Source organism: Vanellus vanellus (genome assembly GCF_965231255.1).
Source record: "Vanellus vanellus genome assembly, chromosome: 8".
In the NCBI taxonomy this organism is placed as follows: domain Eukaryota; kingdom Metazoa; phylum Chordata; class Aves; order Charadriiformes; family Charadriidae; genus Vanellus; species Vanellus vanellus.
This window is the reverse complement of record NC_138913.1, coordinates 6,471,918-6,495,957: the sequence shown is the minus strand read 5'-3', so window position 1 is coordinate 6,495,957 and position 24,040 is coordinate 6,471,918. Positions and strand designations below refer to the sequence as shown.

Sequence of the window (24,040 nt, the reverse complement as noted above, 5' to 3'; positions counted from 1 at the left end):
TACCCTTGTCTTAACATACCAGCTACAAACGCGATCGGTCATAAAATTATCCACCCCATGTAAAATCCAGCTGCAGGATTTGACCGGGTGACTTTGGGTGCCCGTGAGTTGCAGAGCCCAGCTGTATTCTCTGCATGAGGCGCTCGCTTTTGGTTTAGCTCTCAGTTCCTGGGTCGCAGAAAGCCACCAAAGAATAAGAAGGGGTTTCTCCTGTTTTGGGGGGTTTGATGTGGTTTTGCGCCAAGAAAATCATCGCCTCGCGCTGAACTCATCCCGAGTGTCTCATCGAAGGGTTCATACGTTAAGGGTAATTAAATTAGCTTTCTGGAGAGGTCACTGATAAGTCTGAAAAAAGGACTTGCAGTAAATGGGCTATTAGAGCAGTCACCCGCTTAATTTGCAGGAGCCCAGCGTCTTTTAGATTTAACCCGACTCCCGCTGCGCTGGGCGATGCCCCCAGGCCAGGGGGCGCAGACGGGGAAGGAATTTCAGGCAGCTGATGGCGACGATGATGGTGATGGTACAGCCCCTCTTCGAGGTGGTCCTCTGAGCCCCTCCGGGGCAAAACCCAACAGGGTTGAATCCCAGGCGAAGCATTTTTTCAGTCTGGTAAACATGTAGGTCTGTCGCCTTGTCAGGGCGCAGAGCATCGCGCGTTCAATACGTTTGTGGGTCAGGCTTTGCTTGCGTCCCGCACCCTTCCCAAAGCTCTCGAGCCGCTTTAAGAGAGGACAGGGTTTGCACCTAGATGCACCCCGAAATCCCCTGCCCCAACAGATCTGAGGACTGCCGTAAGGAAGCCTGGCTCTGCCTTTGTCCCAGTCTGCTTGCTGCAAGCGCTACGGGAGCAGAACAACAGCAGAATAAAAGCAGACACCAGATTAGCTGCGATCCGGTAACGAATACAATGCTTGCTGCTGTATTAATATGTCCTCTTCCCATAGAAGAAAATTGTTCTCTCTCTTTGCTGCTTCCCAGGCAGGTTTTGAATGCGGGACTAATCCCCTTGCTAAGCCGGCGACTCTGCCCTGGGCTACGGAGGCTCTGCCTTGCGGGGCCCGGCTGTGCGCACCCCCCACCCCCCCCCCCCCCGGCTCTGCTGGTCCCCCCGTCCTTTCCCCCATGCCATTAAAAGCTAATGCCACCATAGCCAGGATTGAAAATCAATGCCTCTGTTTCTGGTGGCTCTAACAGCCCCCCTGGGCTCTTCACTCATTGCTTTCTTCCCAGCTGCCTTACGGTTTTCAGACCTGAATTGAAAGGGAGAGATCTTCTGGGGCAAAGCCGGAGAAGAAGCATTTTCACTCTCCTGCCATATCGGAGAACAGGGGAAAGAAGCAGCATCCTCTGCCCTCCCCAGCACGAGCCCACTGGCGTGATCCCCCATGGGTTTAGCCAGGATTCAGGCAGAGCGGGCAGCTGTGCGCTGGCAGCTGTGGTGGCCCTGGGCATCTTCTCAGGTGCCCATCTTCTCGGGTCCATCTAGCCGGGCTTAGGTCTAACCTGCATCTCCAGCCACGGAGTGAAATGAGCTCTCCTCACTATTAGACACAGTTCACGTGGCGAGGAGGAAACGCAGCCGAGTTGCTATGGTGAGGATTAAAGCAGGAGTCCTTGAAGAGGTACAAACCTTCTGTTGCGAGCGCGGTGGGTTGTGGCAGCGGTTAGGAGCACGACCAGCTGCAGCTTTGCCAGCTGCAAGGTGGCGCGTACCTGCCATAGGAAAACCAGAAAAATAGTAGAGGCAGAGATTAGCACACAGCAAGTTCTGGTGGTGCTGCAGGGAGTGGGCTGGAGGAGCTGCAGGAGCAGCTTTGAGCATCCTCCCCTTGAGCTTCCCGCTCCTGGAGGAGTCCCAGCGTCCGCCCTGGGGAGGGATGCTGCCTTTGCCCGGGGACACGGGAGAGGATTTGTACCCCCAGGCTGTTTCCAGCACAGCCAGCCAGTGGTGGGTATAGTTTGGTCTTTATGTTCTTCTCATGTATTTTGGGGCAGGAAGGGTGTGATGGCCAGAGAGAGGTACCAAACAGCGGCTGTCACAGCTGTGCCGAGTTTGGTGTCGCTGCCCGGCGGCACCCAGCACGCTCCATCTATGTCGCTGCAGTTTTGCTCCGGAGAGCAGCGCTGCTCCAGCTCTGGTACCCATCACAACGGCGCCCAAAGGCTTCAGCAGCAGCCAGGCTGTTGCCTTTTGGCCTCTCTGCTTTTGCTTACACCAGCTTTGCACGAAATTATTCAGTTGCTGATTCTTGGCTCCGGATTTATTTTGGTTAACAGGAGCATGGTTTCTTCCATGCTTCTTTATGGGCTGACTAAGACGGGGTGTGCCTCCAATGGGCAGCGCTGTACCGGCAGATCTCTGGGAGGAGACACCAGTGGAAGGCTCAGATTACTGTATTTTCAAAATGAAGTTGACCTTTAAAACCCAATAGAGCATCCGGGACAAATAAACTCTTGGAGCTGGTGGCTTTTGGGGCTCCTAAGTCAGGCTGTTTAGTACTGCCAAGCGTATTACTGTGTTTATAGGAAGAGCTCTGACTCATCATCAGACGCCGTGAAGGTGGCCAGGCTGAGGGAGCGCAGCGGCTGGGCACCAGCGCAGCGCCGAAAGGATTGACTCCGGAGGATGCCAAGCTCAAGAATGCCTGGAGTTAATTTGTACTGGAGATGCACAGCAAAAGAGCTGGAGAAAGGCTTTTAATGGGATAACTGGTCCATTCCTCTGTCAGAGCGGACCTTCAGTAGATTTCTTTGTGGTTTTCCAGTCTTGTTTTTAAATGCTGTCAGGGACAGAGCTCCCACCATTTCTGTTCCCTCACCCAGGAGAGCTCGTAATGAAGGAATCCCATTTCTTCCGTCATCTTGATCTTCCTCAACAGGGGATTTCTGAACCTCTCGCAAAGTACCTCTCATTTTAGGGCCTTTTTGGGGAAATCCACCATCTCGTAATGTTGCTCTGGTGATAATATCAAATGCATATATTAAAAAGTCAGGTGAGGGGGTCTGCTGGTGCCCTCCTGATGCACCTCGTGCTGCCCCCGAGACCTGCTGCCATCCTTAGCGTGCCTCCTTGCATCTGTTGGCCACTTGAGTCTCCTTTTTCAACAGCTGACCAATTTCCTTCTTTAAGGCTGAATCTTCTTCCAGGCAGCCGGAGAGATTTAGATTTGCAGCTGTCTTTAATTGCGGTGGAAGTAAAAATCCCCAAGCTCGCTTTGGAACGGGGGCCTTCATGGGAGTAGAGTTGCAGCTTTGTTTTCCCTCGTGCAGAAAGTTGGTCTTATGAATTCAAAATGTGCACCAGAATTAACACAGAAAAAAAAAAAAAAAAGTTAAAGATTTAAATATCAATAGATCAAATAGCACCAAGGAAAATGTTTGTGTAATGCAGAAGGGTGAATAGGCTTGAATATATTTTAATTTTTCCCTGCATATACATATATTAGATATATATAGTTCCCTAATAAACCCTCCATTTGTTGCTGGCACAGGATGAGCCTTGCTGCACCAGTTTAACCACCAAAACTCCAGCTGAGCTGCAGGAATAACACATCTCCCAGTCAGGAGCATTAGGGATGTTGCAAGACAAATCTCTGGGAGACCCCTGGGCAGCAGCGGGCAGATGTAGTCAGGGAGGAGTTTGCATAACCTCATTTTTCTGCTGTCTTGTGGATTTTTTTCCTTTCTAGGTATAAAATGAAGGTCAGATCTGTACAGGGAACGTACACGGCAAACCTAAGCATCACGTTGTTTGCACGTTAGGCTTCATTCAGTGCAGTTATAAAGCTGGATGTTCGAGGGATAAAAAATTGCTGCAGCTCCTTTATACGTTAACCAGCAGAAGACCGTCTGCTGGAAGCTCTGATAAAGCAATGCAAGAAAAATTCAGCAATTAATTATAGATAAACTTAGCCTAGCTAAAACGGTGGTGGTTATTTTCTTCTGCGTACGCAGGTGTCACATAGCTTGTAGGAACGTTTTCATTAAGATGACTACCTCCTCGCAGTAATGTGGTACATGGGGGCGCTGCGGTGGTCCCGGCAGCAGTCCTGTACCCATTTCTGAGGAGAGCTGCATTACAGCAGCTCCTGTCGTACAGGAATGTGCTAAGCCTTATATCTCTCTCGCTTTTCTTTGGTTAGAAGGCGTGTAGAACACCTAGTTTCTGAAGCATGAGCCTTTTCCTGCATGGAGCATCCCTTCAGGATGATACCAACTAAAAGCTCCTGCGATGGTTCAGAGCATATCGGATCCCCGTTTGCCGTGGTGGGAAGTTCTGACCCAGTTTCTCTACCAGTGGGAAACACCTCTCCGCGCTCCAGTGCTTGGCGTGTCAGGAAAGATGATGTTCCAGCCGCAGTCACTCTTTCCCTGGTGGCTCAAATAAATGAGCCTGTCACAACAATGCAACCACCTAGAGTATTTGTTTTCGTTTGTCACCTGGAATCCCCCTTCCACTTCTTTGCTGGGTCACGCTCCTCATGTTGGGGAGCAGCAGCCCAGGCTTCCAGGAGCCTCTTCTTGCAAGCGTCGGTGCCTCTCCGAGCTCACCGGGTTCACGGGGCGGCTGCAGCTCTCCGACGGCTCGTTGTCCTGACTGCGTTTGATGTGGCAGAGTGAGCTTGCTCCTTTGAAGTCCTTGTTTCATGCCAGCCCTCCGGGGGCCTTCCCACCAGAGGTTTTGCCTTTGTGTGTCTTCCCTCATCAATATTTAAAACCTGTCATTTCTAGTGCGGCGCAAATAAGGTCCCATTCTGGCTTACAAGCCGCTACATATAGCTTTACCTGCAGAGTTATATAAATGCAGTCCTAATTAATTGCCGCTCTTGCCTCGCATGAATAATAGATCTGGGTAGTGTAAATCCACACGGTAGTTTCAGGCTTGGAGAAACGTGGGAAGTATGCGTTCGTAGTGGGAGAGGGAAGGCAGAAAACAGGGAGAAAAAGAGGCAAATAACGAGATCTTTGAATCTCTTCCTTTTTATTTGCTTTCTACATGTGGTTTTCAGCTGCATGGCACTGAGCTCAATCCCTACTTCAAACAGGGTCCCCGTCACCCCAGTGCTGCTCAGCACCGGTGTGAGCATAGGGAGAGGGGAGATGGGAGTTACTGGAGGCTTCGCCCGCACCTCCACAGTACCAGGTCCTCTCCAGATGTTTGCCAGCTGCTGAAGCGTGGCCGTAGGGGGAAGGCAGCCGGGAGGCTGTGCCGCTGCCGATTGAGCCCCGCTCTGCCGAGACGGCGGTGCGGTGTTGAGCTGAAGGTGCTCGTAACGCGACTGTGACGAATGACTCGCTTATGACGTGACACGACAAAACCGCTGTTGAGCTGGAGGGGACCTCTGTACTCCTGGCCTTGATAAATGGATATATTTCATCCCGCTCACAGCCTCAGCCCGAAGAGCCTGGCTGCGGCAGGGTGCGGAGGTCCTTGAAATATCCAGAGGAGCATCAGGTCTGGCTTTGAAAGAAAACACTGCCCGGGGGGGGGGCTCAGTTCCCAGCTCCTGTTCTGCTCCTATTCTATCTACAGAGATATTACATAGATCTATCTCTATAATAGATATCTAATACAGTAGATCCATCTCTAATGTATATATCTATAATAGATAACTAATAGATAGGTATCTTTCTAATAGAGTAGATCTATTATAGCTGTTGTAATTCTGTTACATATCTATTCTATATTCTACTCTATATTTTGTTATATATCTCTATATATCTCCCTATATATATATATATATATATATCTCCTGTTCCTGAGCAGAATAGGCGTTTCGCTGTGGAAAGGAGCCGCTGGCCAGGCGGTCCCCTGGAAGGGTGGTGGTACGCTGCTCCCTCCCTGGGAAAAACGCTTTTGTCTCCCTCCTTGGAGGGGTTTGGCTTTGTTCGCCTGCCGGATTGGAAATAAAGACCAATCGGGTGATTTTTATTGAAGAAATAGCTGTGGCATTCAGGGCCTTGTCTCCTGCCAGCCAAGCCCAGCCTACACAAGCGTTATGTGCTTTATTCAGCAGCGTGCTATTTTAACTAAAAAAAAAAAAAGCCAATGTTAAAACCCACCCAAAAAACCCCAGTGCGATACACACAGTGATTGGAAGCTCAGGGTAACATGTATTCAACCTGTTAGTCAAAAAATCTGTGCTTCTGCGTGCACGGGAGCAATGGCCATCACCGATGGCGCTCATCTAAGGCGGTCAGGGAGCGCTGGCGAAGCCAAGAAATGTATTAACGTTACTGCTGCGGAGTTACCGCGTCCCGGTGGCGTATCCTCTGAAATTTCTAGTATAGAGTTCCAAAAACTACGAACAGCCCTACGTTCGCCTCGCGCTCAGCGAGGACAGGCGTACGCGCGGAGTAGCACATGCATCCCCGGCTTACGTGGGCAGCGCCAGTGACTGCGCCCGGCGTGGGACACGCCGGAGTCTGGAGCCTGGCGGGTTATTTCAGGTTGGGTGCGATTTTTCCTTCCCTGCGGCGAGTGGAACAGCACTGATAAATATGGCTATAGGTGGCACTAAAGCTGTGCTGCAGCTCGAACGTTGAGCTGGAGGAAATGAGCAGAATCCCTGCGCGGGGTGGCTGTGGATGTTACACGTGGATGGGGAGATAGCAGCAAGACAGGCAATGGCTCCTCCCTGTATTGAAATGTGAGGGCGTCTTTAAATGTTTGTTAAAATACCTGTATATCTATCTGTAGATACATTTGTCTTTATATCTGTATCTAGGTATATCTATAGGTATCTGTCTATAAAGATATCTATAGATACCTATCTCTGGGGAGATATATAGAGATATATAACAAAATATAGAGTAGAATATAGAATAGATATGTAACAGAATTACAACAGCTATAATAGATCTACTCTACTAGATAGATACCTATCTATTAGGTAGTTTATAGATATATACATTAGAGATGGATCTACTGTATTAGATATCTATTATGGAGATAGATCTATATAATATCTCTGTAGATAGATATCTATAATAGGGATAGATAGCTCTATAGAAGATATCTATAGAGATAGATGTCTATAGGTAGATATAGATAACAAATCCATCTGTGCATACAGCGCAGGTTTACTGCAGCGCAGCAGTCTAAAGTGGATGCGTCTTTGTCTCCAGATAGCTCAGAGCCACCTCCTCGGGCAGCTCCAGCCCTCCACGTACGGCGTTGCCAACCCCTCCGGTGCCTGCCTCGCTGCCGCGGTCTGCTCAGCCGCTCTCTGTCGGCAAAAGGGGGGGAAAAAGGGGAAAAAAAAAAAAGAAGGGGGGAGGGGGGGGCAGGAGAGAAAAAAGGGGGGGAAAAAAAGAGAGAAAAAAGGACCCCAGGTTTATGCTTCAGCAGGTTGCCTCCCTGTTAGCGCTGCACGCGTGTTGCTGCGCCCAGCGCGTGATGGAGTTGTGGCAGGCGGCAGAGCCTCGGTAGCCGATATTGGCATTTGAGTGCCCTCTGCCGATGCGCCGCCGGCTGCGGGGCTGCGGTGCGGAGCAGCCTGCGGCCCCTCGGCTTCGCGGCAGCGTGTTGCAGCAGCTCGCCCCAGGATGGAGGAGCAGGGTGGTTGGGGTAGCTGGAGGAGTTATTTTGGGTTAAAAGCAGGGGGTGTGGGGGCTGTGGGTGTCACCTGGGTGCCCAGCGCACCCTGGCCGGCTCAGAGCCGGCTGTAGGTCGCCATCACCCCAAAAGGCCCTGGGTTGCTGTTGGAGAAGATGCTACAGAGCCAAGCAAGGAGGGATGCCACCCAGGCAGCAGGGGCCTGGGGTGGCCCGAGGATGGCAAGAGAAGCTGAATTTGTGTGTGGAAAAGGAAAAACCCTTGGATTTCGGGTCTTCTGTATTAATGTTTGCTGAGACCAGAAGCTATGAGGGATGAACTCCCTTCTCAGCGGGCAGTAGCTCCCCCAGCACCTTCCCTCATCCTTGCAGGCGGGTTTGGAGCAGAGACATGAGTTCCCCATCAGTGATGGGCTTTTGGGGTGAGCCCCCCCTGCCTCCAGGGCCTGATTACCCCACCAGTCAGGCATGCTGGTACGTGGCTTCACCTGCAAGTGGGAGAAGAGATGGGGTTGCGTGCGTGGTCCGGCACTGGTTTGGAGGATGCTGTGGGTTCTCCGTAGCTGGTGCTGGGCACCAGAGCAGGTGAGGATGGGGTTGGATCAACAAGCCCCTCCATCACCCCAAATGGACCTGCCTGCTGGCAGGGCATCTCCTCGGGCAGGCGGGAGGGAGCGCTGTGGGTCACTGGTCAAGGTGGTTCCCCAAAAACGGTGAGAAAAAGAACTCTGAGCTGCCGGGGAGAGGAGTGGGGGTGCTGACCTGTGCCTTCTGCCCCCACAGCAGCAGAGGCGGGAGAAGGAGCTGCGGAAGCAGCAGGAGCGGGAGCAGCGGCGGCACTACGAGGAGCAGATGCGGCGGGAGGAGGAGCGGCGGCGCGCGGAGCACGAGCAGGTAACCCGGCGGGAGCGGGGCGATCGCCTTCGACGCGGATTCCTCTTCCTCTAGTCAGAGATTTTTCTTGTAAACGCTTGTATTTTTTTGCCACTTGAGAGCAAATTGCTTAATTGTTAACGCCGCGTGTGTCGCTTTCCACTGCTGTCGTTTATTGCCACGTGGATCCACTTGCTTGCCCGCAGGTGTGGAGACACTTGATGCAGCACTTTTCAGACCCGCTGGTTCCCGGGGTGGGGTTTCGTTGTGTTCCCAGTTAACGTTTGCCTTTTCTCGGTGGTTTCCACTCTTTAACCATCAGAGGTCCCTTGTAGAGTGGTGGACCCCCCGAGCTCTTTGGGTAGGGATGGAGGGTGCCCGGGCTGACCGGTCGGTGTCAGCTCTCGGGTGGGATGGATGCGGGTGCCCACCTCATTCTCCTTCCTCTTGGGAAATACCGTCTCTTTTACCTTCTCTCTCTTTTTCCTTTGATCCGTGCTGCCCATGGCTCCAGGAGTACATCAGGCGACAGTTAGAGGAGGAGCAGAGACAGTTAGAGATCCTGCAGCAGCAGTTGTTGCAGGAGCAAGCGCTACTTCTGGTAAATGGGAGGCCCCGGCCACGCTTGCCGCTTGCGGCCCGCGTCGCGTCCGCATGTGCCCGCGTGCACCCGTGTCCCCCGAGTGCCTCCTGCCCTGCCGCGAGGCGGAGGGCACCGTGGCCGCGAGCATGCCTGGTGCCACGGCTGGGTCCCCTCGCGGTGCATGCCTCTCTCCTCCCACCCCTTCCGCGGCATCGGCGCGCTTGTGCCTTCCCGAGAGGAGCAGCCCTCTTTGTTGCCGCGTAATTTGGAAGGCCGTTGGCAGCATGTTGGAGCGTGGTCGAGCGGTCGCGTGCCTGCGCCTGGCCAAACCCACCCTGCCGTGCGGGTTTTCGTATTCCGAGAGAAAGCTTTGGTTTTACTTTCCTCACAGGAACGCTGTATTATACTCCCTCTCATGCTGTTCGCATTCGAGGTGTCCTCTTTTTTTTCTTTAGTTTGGGTTTGAGTTATCCTTTTTAATGCTGGTAGCTGTTAACCCTCACTGCGTTTCCTTTTAATCCGCGTGGATTATTCTTTTTCTCTCTTGCTATTAATTTTATTTAGGGAAAAGAAAAACCCTCACACAAGCCCTTGCCTATTCAAAAGGCTCCGTCCAAATGATTTACTCATTAAACCTCATAGAGCCATAGGGATTCAGAAAGATCATACAGTTGGCTCTGCTGTGCAGCACTTCCCGCAAACAATAAATTGGTCCTGCGGAGGACTTGGCTTCAGCTGGGTTTTTGTCTGACCCGGTGGTGTTTGGCACCTCTCGGATTGATGCTTTTTTCTTCCCATCCAGAAAAATCTGGGCAAAGTCACTGGTGGCTCATAAGGGGACATCTGAGCCCTCGGGGGGTCCGGCGGTGTTTCCTTGTCGGGGCAGCGCTGGCACCCCCCGATCCGGCCGACAGGGCAGTTCTCCGGCTGCAGAGCGCCCGCGCTGGGGTCACGACTCCGTATTTGCCGGCTCTGTCCTCCCAGCTGTCTCTCCTCCGCGATGCTTCACAGCTCAGTCCCCAGAACCTTTCAAACCAATGAGCTTTGCCAGAAAACAGCCTTTCGGATACTCGGGCCCCATTTTCCACCCAAAGGGATAAGTCTGCGGTTTGCAGCCCTGCGGTTGCGGGCTGGCCGGGCACCCGTGTCACTGGGCTTTCTTCTGGGTAGGAGTATAAGCGCAAGCAGCTGGAGGAGCAGCGGCAAGCGGAGAGGCTGCAGAGGCAGCTCCAGCAGGAGCGGGACTACCTGGTGTCCCTGCAGCAGCAGCAGCAGCAGCAGCGGCAGGACCAGAGGCCGGCAGAGAAGAAACCCCTCTACCACTACAAAGAAGGGATAAATGCCAGCGAGAAGCCAGCGTGGGCCAAGGAGGTAGGCGAGAGCGAGGAGCGTGGTGATGCTCGTCTGCATCCGCGGGGTTGGGCGCGCGGTTCAGTCCGAAATCCGTACACGGCAGATTGCGCTCTGCTGGTTCGGCCTCCAGCAGATGCCATTAGCTGTGCTGGAAGCACTCCCAGTTCGGTGCAACGTGTGTGCGTCTGCGTGGATGTTTGTGCAAGCCAAGGGAGTGGAGGAAGGAGGTTTTTCCACAAGGGCAGGCAAGGAGGAGGATGGATCCCTTCTGGAGGGGTTCAGCCATAGCTGGGGGCTTGGGGACGTGCCAGGAGCTCCTGATGCTCCTTCCTGGTCTGCTGGAGGACAGGGGTGAATGCAGAGGGTGGTTGGACAGGGTTCCTTGCTAAGCACCAATTCGGTTTCTCATAATGAAGCGTGGACCGGACAGCTTTTCCTCCGTGCTCAGGGCTGTATCTCTTTGTTGCTCTTCTTTCATGGTTTTCAGGAAGGCAAGCCACATTGCCGGTTTTCTTTTCTTCTCCAGCAAAAAGAGGGAATTGTAACAATTGTGAGATCTTGAATATTAATTATTGCCTGGCTGAATAGTCTCGAATATATGAAGACATGCATTGTCTGCAGTGCGGTTTTAGGATCATGCGCAAACACTTTCCTCCTCCTTAATGTCTTTGTGATGGCTCCAGTAAGACTGATGTCCGCTCTTGCTATTTATTTTTTTTTAAAGTTCTTTGTGTTTAGCTGGTTTAATTTTGTAACCCTACTCCTGGGCAGAAAGATCTTTTAATAACTCGCCTGTTCTTTCTACTAAGCAGGATCGCTGCTCTGCTGCCAAATGCCTGGCACCCTTTGGTCCTGGCAGAGACGCGATGTGCATCCAACATGCAGCTGTCTCCTGGTCTTTCCCCTTGACAGCCCTCAGCTGCATCCACAGTACCTGCGAGCATCAAATACACAAGAAATTCAGTCAGCTATCCATTGCTGAGCAAAGGCCAATAATACAAACAGCTCTTTGCCTTTCTAAACCACCACAAAGATAGATGTGGGTGTGAAAACCTCTCTTCACCTCTTTATACTTCCTTGGGTTTCTCCTGCATTCCCTTCCGATTTTGTCTTCAGAGCCTTTTGGTGGCGATGTGCCAGCCAATGTATTTTCGCGGTGTTGGAGCATCGTTCTCCGGCCCTTCCTGGGGAAGAAGAGGTTCGATCAAAGTGGGTCTGCAGATGAGGCGTTCCAGATGTGCTGAGCCACCTCTGACGGGAGAGGCTTCCACATGGGTGGTGCCTCCACGGCTTTGTGCAGAACTGGGTCTCTCTTGTCCATCTGCAGAAGTGGCGAGAGTAGGTAGCAGGCAGGAAAAAGGGAGTAAACTCTGTCTCTCATTGCCTGGTTTTAAATAAATCCTCTAGCACGTTGCTAAAGTACCTCTGGCAGGGTCTTCAAAACTATAACAAAGATATATAAAAAGGAATATTCTTCTTTATCTGGGGTGAAGGAGAAAAGCGCTGGTTTTAGCTTTCCATTTCAAAGACAAAGGCCCATTTCTCCCATTCCGTGGGGGAAGCGGTGTCTTTTGATGCCATCACTGGCAGCAGCGCATTGGGAACCGTACAATGTGAGTAAGAGCAGCAGAATGCGGCCTCGTACCCTTTGCTGAAATCATAGGGAGGCTGAGGTTTCCTGTTGTTGGGGAACATCTCCAGCTTCCACCAGTTAGCTCTGCAAACCATTTATCCTTTGCCTGTGTCGCTCTGTCCGGTTTCTAATGAAATGCTCGAAGCAGCGACTGTGGCATCTTTCTGCTCGTGGGAGCAGTAGTTTGACGCGCTGCCTTGACACAACACCCTTGGGAACTTCCCACAACTACTCCTCTCGCCTCCATCCCCCGTTTTATCTACTGCGTAGACCCACTTTTAGCACAGTTCAGCCACTTTGCTGCATATATCGAAGTACCGTCCTTGCTGGCTGTACAGATAGACTTGCGCTGATATTTAATCAGCCTGCCATGGCTTTTGCTGTAGTTAAGCAATTTCCATACCCAACCAATGCATGCTAATTTAACAGAAATACTGAGACTTTGTTTTCCTTTGGGAACAAGGAAAAGACAAGCCTGGCGCTCAGCCTGCAATTTCTGGAGGCTCTGCAGAGCTTATCGGGATATTCCCTGAGGATTTTGCATGATATCCCATACCATTCTTGGTTTTGTGCTCTTTGGTCTCAAGTCTTCTCTCTCAGGAGCTTGATCGCCACAGCTGAGTTATCATTGTGCCGTGTCCCTCTGCTTTTCGTACCTCTCCTATACGCACTGATTTTCCCACCTCACTCATCTTCACCTGGTGACTCCATGACCCTGTGCATACGCGGTAAAGCATAAAGGTGAAGCGGTGGCCACTCACGTTGCGGTTGTGTCCCTGCGTCCCCTTGTTAAGGGACTGGCCTGTTGGTGAAGGCAAAGCTCGGGGTTAGGAACTGGGCTGCACCGCATCTGTCATAGCTTCCGCGGAGCACAGTGGAGGATCTCTCTTTTATATGCTAAACAAAACAGGCTGATCAAATAGTCCCACCAACATGCGTGGAGGCACATCCCCACCTGCTGTCCCTTCTGCTCATCTACTTGTGAGTGAACAGTTATCCGGTGGAAGATTACTCGGGATATAGCTGTTGCAGACCTGCCCTGTTCGCCCTGCCACATCTCTCCTTACAACCAAGGACTAGCTGGGCTTTTTTGGACATCGTGTTGGGACCTCCTGATGATCCGGCCAAGGACGTGGCATTCACACTCTAAGCAGTGGTACTGTAATCAGCAACTCTCCGTTACTGACTCTTCTGTAATGGACCAGTATTTGCCAAACAAAGTGATGCAGGTAGCCAGGTCTAACTTCTTAGTGAGAAGGAAGCTTGGTCAGCTGAAGGATGGGTTTGGGCAGGTATACGCCATACATGACCATGCAGAAAGGAGGGGACAGGTTTAATCGGACATTTTCCATGCGGTGGCCAGGCCCTGCGGTGCTTTCCCGCAGCTCAGAGCTTCCCGGGGGCTCGGGGCTGGGCTGTGCATCACGAGCCGTGCTGTTCTCTGCAGCAGCCAACGCGCGCGTCAGCTCCTCCTTCGGTCCCCATGGCTTTTATCCTTCTCTCGCTTTGAAGCGATGTATTAAAACATTAGCAGCCGTCCACAGGGACCTGCACAGAAGCTGCTAAGGATGTTTCCCGTTTGAGGGAATCTTGAGTTCAATTAGAGATGGCTCGAACCAGAGTGATGATGGATTCCTGCAGGGTTTGGCTGCTTTTTTCCCCCCTCTGTGCCTAATGGTGGAGTCAGTGAGGCTCCACAAAGTACAGCTGGAGGGTCCGGAGAGCCTCCTCCGCTGTGCTGGTGCAACAAAGTGCTAGCGAGGAGGTGCTGGCAGCGGGTGAACCAAGCGCCTTTCTCCTTCCCCGTACACAGACATCCCCATTTCATCACTCTCCTGCCTTCTCCTCCACGCAAGCTTTGAAGTCCTCCGTACTCAGCCCTGCGTTACGGCTTGGCAGCGTGCCGGAGAGCGCCTGCAAACAGCCAGAGGACTTGGCGGCGGCGCCGTCTCTGCCGCCATTCGTGCCGAGGCTTGGCTGATAAGCAGATGTACTGGACCGGGCTTGTGACCCAGCGCTTGTGCTGCTGTCCCCTTCTTCAGAGTTCTCCTTCCCGCCCTGCTCTCCTTCCCATCCTGGCGCCTGCCCCCGTGAGCATCGCTGAACCGAGCTCTGCACGGCCTCTGCTCGCCGGGGGGAGTTGTGAAGTCCTCTTGGGGCACAGCAGTGGCCTGGGTGGTCCCTCATGAACTAGAAAGGAAAGAGTCCGTAACACAGATCTCTTACCTAAATTTTACTCTGGCTCCTGCTCGGCATGTGAAAGAGGAAAAGGTTCGTTTTTATTAATATAATGGATCTTTTGTTTCAAGTATATTTATTTGCTTAAAGAAGAGCTGTGGTTCTTTCCAAGCAAATCTGTTTTATAGGTTGCCTTTTAACGTGACATTTGTACATGGTGGAATCAAGATATGCTAAGGGCATTTAACGCATTAACGATACATATATGAAAATACACGTCAGATCTCGAGGTATCAAAAATTCTGCATAGCATATGCTGCGTGAATATCAACGCGTGCAGTCTGGCTGCAGGAGCACCCAGATTGCACGTGTGCCTGGGTTAGCCGAAACCACTGTATTTCCATCCAGAGTAACTAAAAGCAGTGGGCTTTGGGTTTATTTCTCTATCAGTAACAGAGCTTTTCCCCTTCCATACATGACAAGGTGCCAGTTTCGCTAAATCTAGATCAAAGCCAGCCATTTTCTGGCTGCCATGTTTATTCTTTTATTCAGATCAAACAATAGCACTGCTCGCGCTGTTTGCAGTCGTGAAGGAAAAGGGTCCCCTTGCTTAAAGATACGTTTGAGAAGAAGCAAGAGCTTCTCGGGAGTCATCTTGTAGAAACGCTTCTCTGAGGCATGTTGCCTTTTCTTTATTTTTCCACTTTGTATTCAGAAATGAATTACGTGCCTAAATACAGATAGTCCTTCCCATATCCTTAAAATGCATTTATTGCACAATCTGCTGGGCAACTTGGATTCTGTGGTCGTACGATACCCTGATATACCTAAAAAGAAAAGACCTTCCTGTGTGTGTGTATATATATATGTGTGTGTGTGTGTGTGTGTGTGTATGCATACCTTGGTTTTCAATTGGAAATGGCTTTTTATGGGGTGTTCACCCACTTCTCCCCGTCCCGCCGCAGGTGGAGGAGCGCTCCCGGCTCAACCGCCAGAGCTCGCCGGCCATGCCCCATAAGGTGGCCAACAGGATTTCTGACCCCAACCTGCCTCCTCGATCGGAGTCTTTCAGCATTAGCGGTGTGCAGCCGGCCCGGACCCCACCCCTGCTCCGACCCGTGGACCCGCAGGTAATGGCGCTTCCCCCCGCAGGCTCTCCTACCGCAGCCAGGACACCCGGGGTTGCTGGTAAGGTACCAAGAAAAAGAGCGGATTAAAGGGAGGTAGTGTCTTGCTCCCTGGTTTCTCAGCCTTTCGTGAGCAAGAGCAGCATCTACATTCATGAGTGGATTCCCCTCGTCACCTCCATGTGTTAGAAACATCACGCTGGTTTATACCTTCCTTTGAAGCATCACGGACTGGTTACTGCCGGAAACAAGCCGGAGGACCGAGAGGAACCGCTGGTCTGGTCCAGTGCGGCAGTTGCTCTGTTCCTCTTTGGATCTGGTTTACGTAAAGGAGTAGAATCACAGCGCCTGGTACAAAAGACCCGGGACGCTCTGATGCTGAGGATCATCAGAAAGAGGTTTTGCTTTCTTTGCCGCTTTAATTCAAGGTTTTGTTTTGGTTTTCCATTGAGTTGACATCAGTCACAAACACATCTGGAGAGGGCATAGATCATCATGGCCACCTTAAAATTCCTCCCAGTCTGTAAGTACTCTGGCCACCGAGAGCTCTGCGCTGAGCGTCGGTGCTGGCTCTGGTCCAGCCCCTGGAAGTGCTCCCGCCGATCCGCAGAGACTCCAGTGGGGATTTCAGGGGGAAGTACAAAGCCTTTGCTCCGTGTCCACGTGGGCTTTCTGTGGGAAAACCTGCCGACTAAGTGCCATCCACGTGTGGTGTGCGCACCCGTAGGTCAGCAGTACAATGCCAATTTTAAACAAAATACACGCAGGAAAGCCCTTAAATGTACAGCTCTTTTTTTTCCCAGTGTACATGGTCTACATACGTGGGGAAGTGGGTAAAACCCCGCTTCACTCTAATCTCTCTGATTGACCAAGTACTTTCCAGTGACCTTTTTGACCACCTGTATTGTCAACAGCTACAAAGACTTTTATTTTGGCCATAAAATACTACTGAAAAGGTTGGTTGAAACCCAGAGACCCATGTAAATGCATGCGTGCATACACATACACACACCATACTCGTACATAGACACGTTTGTAGAAATGCCAAATAAAACTTACAACCCCACTGTAGCAAAGAAGCGCAGCTTCGCAGGGTCCTGGCAAGAAGCTCTGATTTCACAAACTCTAACTTTGTGAACTTCTCCCAATACAGATGTCAGTACTCCTTTCACTCATAACCCTTAGATCTATAGAGCGGATCCATGGAATAGGGGCTACCTAGACCTATAGACACTCATGTCTCAAGATAATTTTTTTAAGCCATCTATGCCTCAGAGTTCCTGACGATTTTTATTTTTTTTTTAGTTAATTATTATTTATTATCGTTTCCTTCTATTATATTTTTTTTTTCCATTTTTAACAAGGAAAATCCATGCCAAACCTCATTAGCACGACCTTAGGAGGTGCAGGCGTAGGAGCTGGAAGGTGGGCCAGCGGCAGGCTGGGGCGGGCACGGCGTGTGCGGGAGCTGGCAGGAGGGAGCAGCCTGCCCCGGCTCCTGCAGTGGTACCCACAGAACGGTGCCGGGCTGTCGGGACGAGCCGGACCACCGTGCGCACGCAGGAGCTGGCAGGACCGAAGCATGACATTGCCTGATCTTAAAAGGCTGAGCTGCGCGAGCATGATTTTTAATTGATCTTGCATTGAAGCGATATAAGTCAGAAGTTCCCGAAACCGAGGCAGCGCTGATCTCAAACCGAGGGGGCTTTTTAGTGCATCCGAGGTGCTAATCAAATTATTTTTTTTTTAAATCAAATTTTTAAATACTTTTTTTGATTCCTTTTTTTTTTTTTTTTTTTTTTCCCCTTCCATTTTGTACTGATAGTTCTGTTTTGACTTGGTGCTTAGATTCCACATCTGGTCACTGTGAAATCCCAAGGAAGCTCCTTGTCTGGGTCTCAGTCACTGCATGAACAGCCTGCAAAGGGACTGGCTGGGTTTCAGGAGGCTCTGACGGTGACCTCTCACCGCACTGAGATGCCAAGGCAGAACTCGGACCCCACCTCAGAAAACCCTCCTCTGCCCCCTCGCATTGAAAAGTTTGACCGAAGTTCTTGGTTACGGCAGGAGGAAGACATTCCACCAAAGGTAACACTATCGCTCCTCGCTTTCAGCACGTCAAAGAGGCAATCCCAGAGCTAAGTCCCCGCGGGACGGTGCTGTGCTCAGCACCTCCGGCAAGGCAGAGTGGGCAGGACCCAAGCCCATCCCCGTGGCTCCGTGGCGGGTACCGACTTGCCCCCGGGGGCTGCGTTTCCCGAGGCAGGTTTTGCCCGAGATGCTGGGAGCTGCTTTCGGGTGCGCACGCAGCGCTGCACATTAGCGTTGCCCTCCAGCAAAGAAAGTTCTCGAGCCCGGAGAGAGGCCAAAGGAAATTAATTTCTCCTTTCCCTAGGATAAAAAACAACCTTCGGTTTAAATAGAATTATAGGAACGTAAAATTTGTCATACTCAATAAGACGGGTCCTTCTTAGTCTGGTACCCGGCCTCCAGTTGCAATCAATATTTGATGGAAGACTTGTAAGGGCTCCAGCAGCTTTGTACCTTCGTTGACATTTTGGCAGCGCCTGGCAGTACCTCTTTAATTAAGACTCTTCTGGACCAGTATTTCGATCGCATTGTTTATACACCTTCGTTTTGGAAGAATTATAACTCGGCCATTAAAGTTCCTCTTACAGTGAATCGGCGCTCAGCCTGGGAGGATTTTTCCAGAGGGGAAAAAAAAACAATGATTACAGATTGATCGGTGACACTGAGGCAGTATTTGTCTCTGATTGAGAGGCAGTTTTTCTATGTATTAACAAAGTAAGTGACGGGCCTTTTTAAGAGCAAAGTATCAGTTACGAGCTAAGCCTCCCCGTGCAAGAGATCTACGGTGGCACGTCACGTATGTTAATACTATTCCTATTTCTGCTCCCACCGAGTGATAAGAGGCGTTGCTGCTTACTTAAGAGGAAAAGCAAGCCGACAGCCCCTGGAGTTGTTCCTGTGCTGTGCTCCTCTGGAGTGCCGGAGGGCGGCTGCCTGGTTTTAACCTAATTTTGAAAAACCCCTTGCAATTTAAGGTTGGCTTTTGCCTTGAGTCCTTCGAGAAGGGCATCTCTTAACTGCAGTAGTGCGCTATGTGGTGGGACCGCAGCACCCGCTCCTCGGATAAAAGGTGTTTTCTGGCATTATGGAGTATTTTCCCCTCTCGGCTGAGGGAACGTGCGCTCTGGAAGGGGTCCCCACCACATCACGCTTAAGGCCATTGTGTCAGCAGTAATACCCATGAGGACTCCGACTTCGCACCTTACTGCCCGGAGTGGGTTTGATGTGTTTGTAAGCGGGAACGAAAGGACTGCCCCACGCGGCAGGGCCGGCTGTCTCTGTGGTCCGGGGTCTTGTTTCTGCCAGTGCTTATGGCTGGATGCTTCAGAGGAAGGTAAAAAACTCCCCAGGTCCCGAGTGCAGAGTGCCCTACCCGGAGGGGAGATTGCTTTTTACTGAGACGAGCTGTAGCTAGCGATGCCGCAGAGTATCAGGCTCGCTCGCTCTCTAAAACTTTTTATCTTGCCTAACATAACTCCGTATTTATTCCCCCCCCCCCCTAAAAAAATGCCTAATCCTTTTTTTGCTAATCCCACCGAGCCCTGGGCTCCTCTGTCACCTGGTGCAAGGTATGGCATGGTGAGTATCGTCGTGCCTCTCCGCGTCTGCCTGCGCTGCCGGGGGGGGTGAGACCACCGCACCGGCGGCCACGCGGCGATGCCCGTGCTCCCGCGGGATGAGGCAGGGCTCCGGGGACACCCGCCGTAGCACCTGGAGGCCACGGTTGGCTTTGGGTTTCTGCTGGTGGCATTGGTCGGTCCTGCCGGCAGCCAGGTTTTGGCAGCGCTATCTGAAGCTCAGTGAAGGTCGTAGGGTTTAATGCGAGCGTTAGGTGGATCAGGCTGGATCTTCCCACTGTCAGCCCTCTTGTTTGTCCATCGGTCAACACCTCCTCTCTGCTGCCGTGTGTTATATCTGAACTAGAGATGCTAAAAACTCCACCGTGGCTGCCGAAACGCACTTCAGTCCGAATGTTGCCTGAAAAATGACTTTTCCGGGTTTTGTTAGACTTAAATTTTATAGAGATCTATATTTGTGCGTGGACACGTTCACTTTTGAAAATGTGAATGCCCTGTTTGATGGTAGCAGAGCTGCTCTGTGTGCTGCTCGGGGCTCCTCTGCCCAGAGCATCCCTGACCCACCGCACCTTTGCAGCTCGTTTCTGTCTCACACTTGGGCAGCTCCTAAAAGCCGAGAGCTTTGTGTTTCGTAATTGCTATAAATATTGCGCAGTGGGCAACCGATTGTAAATCAAGTCTTAAGGCAGTGCTGGAAGGTGATCTCTCAGATGTGCCACCACTGGAGGTGGTGGGGCAGTGGCTGACGGCGAATGTCTCCATTCTTTTCCAGGTGCCTCAACGAACCACTTCCATATCCCCTGCTCTGGCGAGGAAGAACTCCCCGGGTAACGGCAGCGCCCTGGGGCCCCGGCTGGGCTCCCAGCCCATTCGGGCAAGGTACGGACACCGAGGGGGACGGGCAGGAGCGATCCCGGCGTGCTGCTGCCGGCGCTCCTCCTGGCATTGCCCAGCTGCGGAGCCCCAGCTCTGTCTTTTGCTCTGGTTTTTGCTGTACTGGTAACAACATGAGATTTGCGATGCTTCTCTTGGATGAACTGGTTTTGCATTCGTTAGCATTTTGTACCAACAGCAAAGGCCACGAGCGCTCGGATCCCTGGAGGGTTTGCTCCCTGGGCTGAATACGTTCCTGAGCACTGCAGGGTTTGGAGGTGGATGCTGCATCTGCTGCTGTGGGGTCAGACAGGAATTTGAGCGTTCCCTTTAGTGGAATAAGGTTCTGGTTCTCCCAGCATCGCCTCTTGCGTATGGGGGGATCCCCATAGGCCAGTGGGGAGATGGCAGTGATACACACCATACACTTCTTATGCATCAGAGCAGCTTTTCGCAGATAATGACTGAGGAATGTGCTGGCGGACAGACGCTGATACAGCCTGGTGAGATCTTGCTTAGATGTAGATCAAGGATTAAATTCCTTTTGGCTTCCTAGAATTAGGGCCTTCAGCTTAGCGAGATCCAGCTCGCCGGCACGGCGGTGTGCCGGGTGCGCTCGTCGCACCCCGAGGAAGGATGCTGCGCCGCAGCAGCGGTCTGATCTCTGCCACATCAGAGCTGTTCCTGAGCACGTTTAAAGCGAGGAGGGAAGTTGACAGGCTCTGCTCTGCTCAGAGCCGGACGGAAAAAACGTGGCTTAGTCGTGCGAGAGCTTGCCTCTGGTTTGCAGAGCATCGTGGGCAGATCTAGACCTCAGACAGGTCCACGTAGCCTTGCGTGATGGAGCGCTGTGCTTTCTTCTTCCTGCCTTGTCTTTTCAGGGTGAGGTCAAAAGACGAACGCACGGATGTTCGTAGCCACGTGCTGTCACCATTTCTCAGCGTACGCCTTTCGTTCCAGCCCAGTGCCCCAACCATGCATCAGCAAACTCAGGGACAGCGGGCAGCGGCTCGGAGTGGCTGGCAGGGCTTGCAGAAGGAGGAGGAATCTTTGTTGTAGTTGTTTTAAAATTAGGCAAAACCCATTCGTATCGTAGTTGGTTCCCCTTTATTGCTCAAGGCCGAAGCATTTTGAATTCTTGAAAATGTTGTTGACTGAATTAGCTCTTGCTTGAAGGAGAGCCTAAAATGCAGAGGGGTGTTGGACTGCAGGGTCCTAGCAAGTGGTAGTATTGGAAGTAAAAAGGATAATGGGAGTCTGTGGGATTCAAGTTGGAGGTTGCCCAGTGTTTCCTTCAGCCTCCCTATCCCGTTCCTGGTCGGTACAGATATATAAGTATTGTTTTATTCAAGTACATCTCATGAATTAATTTAGCTAAGGAGGTGTCAGCTGTACAGCATGAGCTGGAGGCTGTCGGTCTGATGAAAATTGGAAATGATGAGGATGCTACCGTGTCCATTAAACTAAGTATTCGGTGACATAGTTTCACATTTCGTTTCTCTCACGGTAATGTAGCATTTCTCCAGTTTTCCTTTTTAACCACCTCTCCTGTTGGTTCTTGATTCCTCCCGTGCAAAAAGGCAAATATTATTAAAATATGCGTTCTTTTATTTGCCACCCTGTTGTAACAAACGAGGAGATATTTCCTTGCACGCAGGAAGTTAGCGTTTTGCTCTCGTCATTTTAATACCCACCTGCGTCAATGCAAGATAACACTAGGCAGGGGTTTTACGTATAACGTCCATACGGATCTGCCAACGACCCCATGACGGCAGCGGCCTTTGCACCGTTGCGGTCCTTCTCCCAGGGACGCGCTGTGCCCGCCCCGCGCTTCATGTGCACAGCCGCCGGTTGCAATTGCATTATGTCGAGTGGCACTATTACCGCGTCATTTTTATGTACGCAAAGTCCTAATTGGACTCGATGGAGAAAGCTTTCTATACATCTTCGACAGGACTTTGAATAACGCGATCGCTTAACAGCAATGTTGTATAAAACCAAATTGCATAACTCTGCGTGAACATGTCTTCTGATGTCATTTCGCTGCCAAATAAGAATTAATTTCCTAAAGGCATCTGATGCCCAGAGAGGTATTAGTCACTCTTTGTGTATCAAGGACGCTTTTTATTCTAGATTTATGTATGTTCACAAGGGTGAAAGAAATCAAGGAAGAAAAGTGGTATCTTATGCAAGTTTAAAGTGACGCTGTGAAAATTGGAAAGTGTGAATAAGTGGCAAAAGTCATCTGCAGCCTTGTTGCAAACTTGAGATCAATTCTTTACTGAAATGTTTACTTCTCTGCTTAACAGCAATTTGCAAATTCCTGCTTTTATGGTGGATGTTGGTGGTTAATTCAGATAACTCCGGCATTGCCCATCTACAGGCTGAAGGGGAGTTCTGAGCGGAGAATCTTTTCATGTTTGCCGAATTTGGCAAAATAAGGGTAGAAAGCTTCTCTCGCCAGTTTTTATCACGGTTGTGGTCCACCTCCATGAAGATGTTGAGTGCCTAATTTGGCTCCCGTGGGTTTCGGTGGGGCTCGCAGGCTCAACAGCTTCAGAAGAGAAGACCTCAGCCCTGGCTTCTCCAGCAGGAAAGGTGTCTCCTCGCCTTCCAGCTGTCCCTGTCGGGGTGGGAAGGATGTGAAAGCCCCGGAGGCGTGCGTGGCACTGGCTGATGGTGCTCCTCTGTTTTGTGCTCCCACAGTAACCCAGACCTGAGGAGGACGGAGCCCATCGTGGAGAGCCCGCTGCAGAGGACCAGCAGCGGCAGCTCCTCCAGCTCCAGCACTCCCAGTTCCCAGCCCAGCTCCCAGGGTGGGTCCCAGCCCGGCTCCCAGGCCGGCTCCAGCGAGCGCAACAGAGTCAGAGGTGAGGTTCTTGAGAACATCCCTTAGCACCGGGCGTCCTTTCTGAGGCTCGTGTGATAGGCAAGAAGGGCAAGAGGTCTGTGAGTTCGGGTATCTTTTAAAAAAAAAATAAAAAATAAAGGATTCATCGTTTCTGATGTAATTCTGTGACCAGCTGGCCTCCTTTTGCCAACACTCCCTTTTTCCTGGATGCGGATGCGGGATGCCCACGGCAGCACGTGCTCCTCCCGCACTCTACCGAAGCATCGGAAGCATCGCAGTGCCCTGTAACTTAGACAAAAGGAGGTGGGGGTTATGCTGTAGGGTTAAAAACAAAGAAAAAAGAATACCAGCATGCTTCCTATCCTCATTGACTCAACTTACTTCTTCTGTGCTGGTTCTTTGGGACAGTGTTTCACTTTTGAGTGGGTATCTCTTTTTTCTAGGTTTTTGTGGGTTGGTTTTTTTTTTTTTTAGCTTCATCTTTGTGCAAAGCCTGAGATGGGAGCAGAGGAGTGAATTAGCCCGTAAGAAGGTTTCTCTAAAATGCTTTCACCAGGCAGCCATGTTTACGCTGGGCTTATGTTCCTACCTGAATTGTCTCCTCTCATCTTAGAGCCGTGCTTAAAGATGCTCCGTTCCCCCATTTAATCACAGTACGAGTTGCTAAAGCACATACAGCCCATACATCTGCATTTCTGGCACAGCCCCGCAGTATAAATCCCCAGGGCTGAAGCGCATTAAAACAAATGCCGTCTCCATGCTTTGAATTTTTTATGACTTGGCCATAAGACGACGTGTCTGTTGTTGAAATCGTCGCTTCTTAGGTACTCAATAAAAGGAGTTTATCGCCAATCGTCCTTCTTGGTTCGGTTTTGTTTTTACTAATGAGGAATCCTGTGACAAATAGTGTCCCAGCGACGTCAGATGCTGCAGAGCTTTTAATTTATCACATGCCCTGCTCTTTTGCGGAGCGAATTTGTTTCTTTAGTAGAAAAAAAAAAAAAAAGGCAGTAATGCTGTGAAGAGGGCTGTCTGTGGAGGCTGGGCTGGGTTATGGCTTCTGTCGTTCTACGGAGGGATACTCCATATCATAGAATCATAGAATTGTTGAGGTTGGAAGGGACCTTTAAGATCATCAAGTCCAACCGTAAACCTAACCCGACAAAACCACTTCTAAACCATGTCCCCAAGTACCACGTCTACCCTTTTCTTATATAGTCAAGTAGAGAGGAGTGGGAGGATTTTTCAAGACCAGAGAAGCAAGACATAGTGAAACATTATTACTTGGGCAAAAATTACCTATTTACTGGACGTCCAGTCCTGCACCTGGGATGTCCACTGTCT

At 51.0% G+C, this 24,040-nt stretch overlaps 1 protein-coding gene across 1 annotated transcript in view; it reads left to right on the top strand.

Moving 5' to 3' along the window:
* Positions 1-24,040, top strand: part of TNIK (TRAF2 and NCK interacting kinase) — a 79,695-nt gene that overhangs the window by 30,887 nt on the left and 24,768 nt on the right. Inside the window, exons 11-17 of the mRNA XM_082486983.1 lie at positions 8,341-8,451; positions 8,945-9,031; positions 10,184-10,384; positions 15,143-15,307; positions 17,153-17,392; positions 19,745-19,851; positions 22,642-22,715. Coding sequence (XP_082343109.1) covers positions 8,341-8,451; positions 8,945-9,031; positions 10,184-10,384; positions 15,143-15,307; positions 17,153-17,392; positions 19,745-19,851; positions 22,642-22,715 — 985 coding nt within the window. The remainder of the gene's footprint in view (positions 1-8,340; positions 8,452-8,944; positions 9,032-10,183; positions 10,385-15,142; positions 15,308-17,152; positions 17,393-19,744; positions 19,852-22,641; positions 22,716-24,040) is intronic.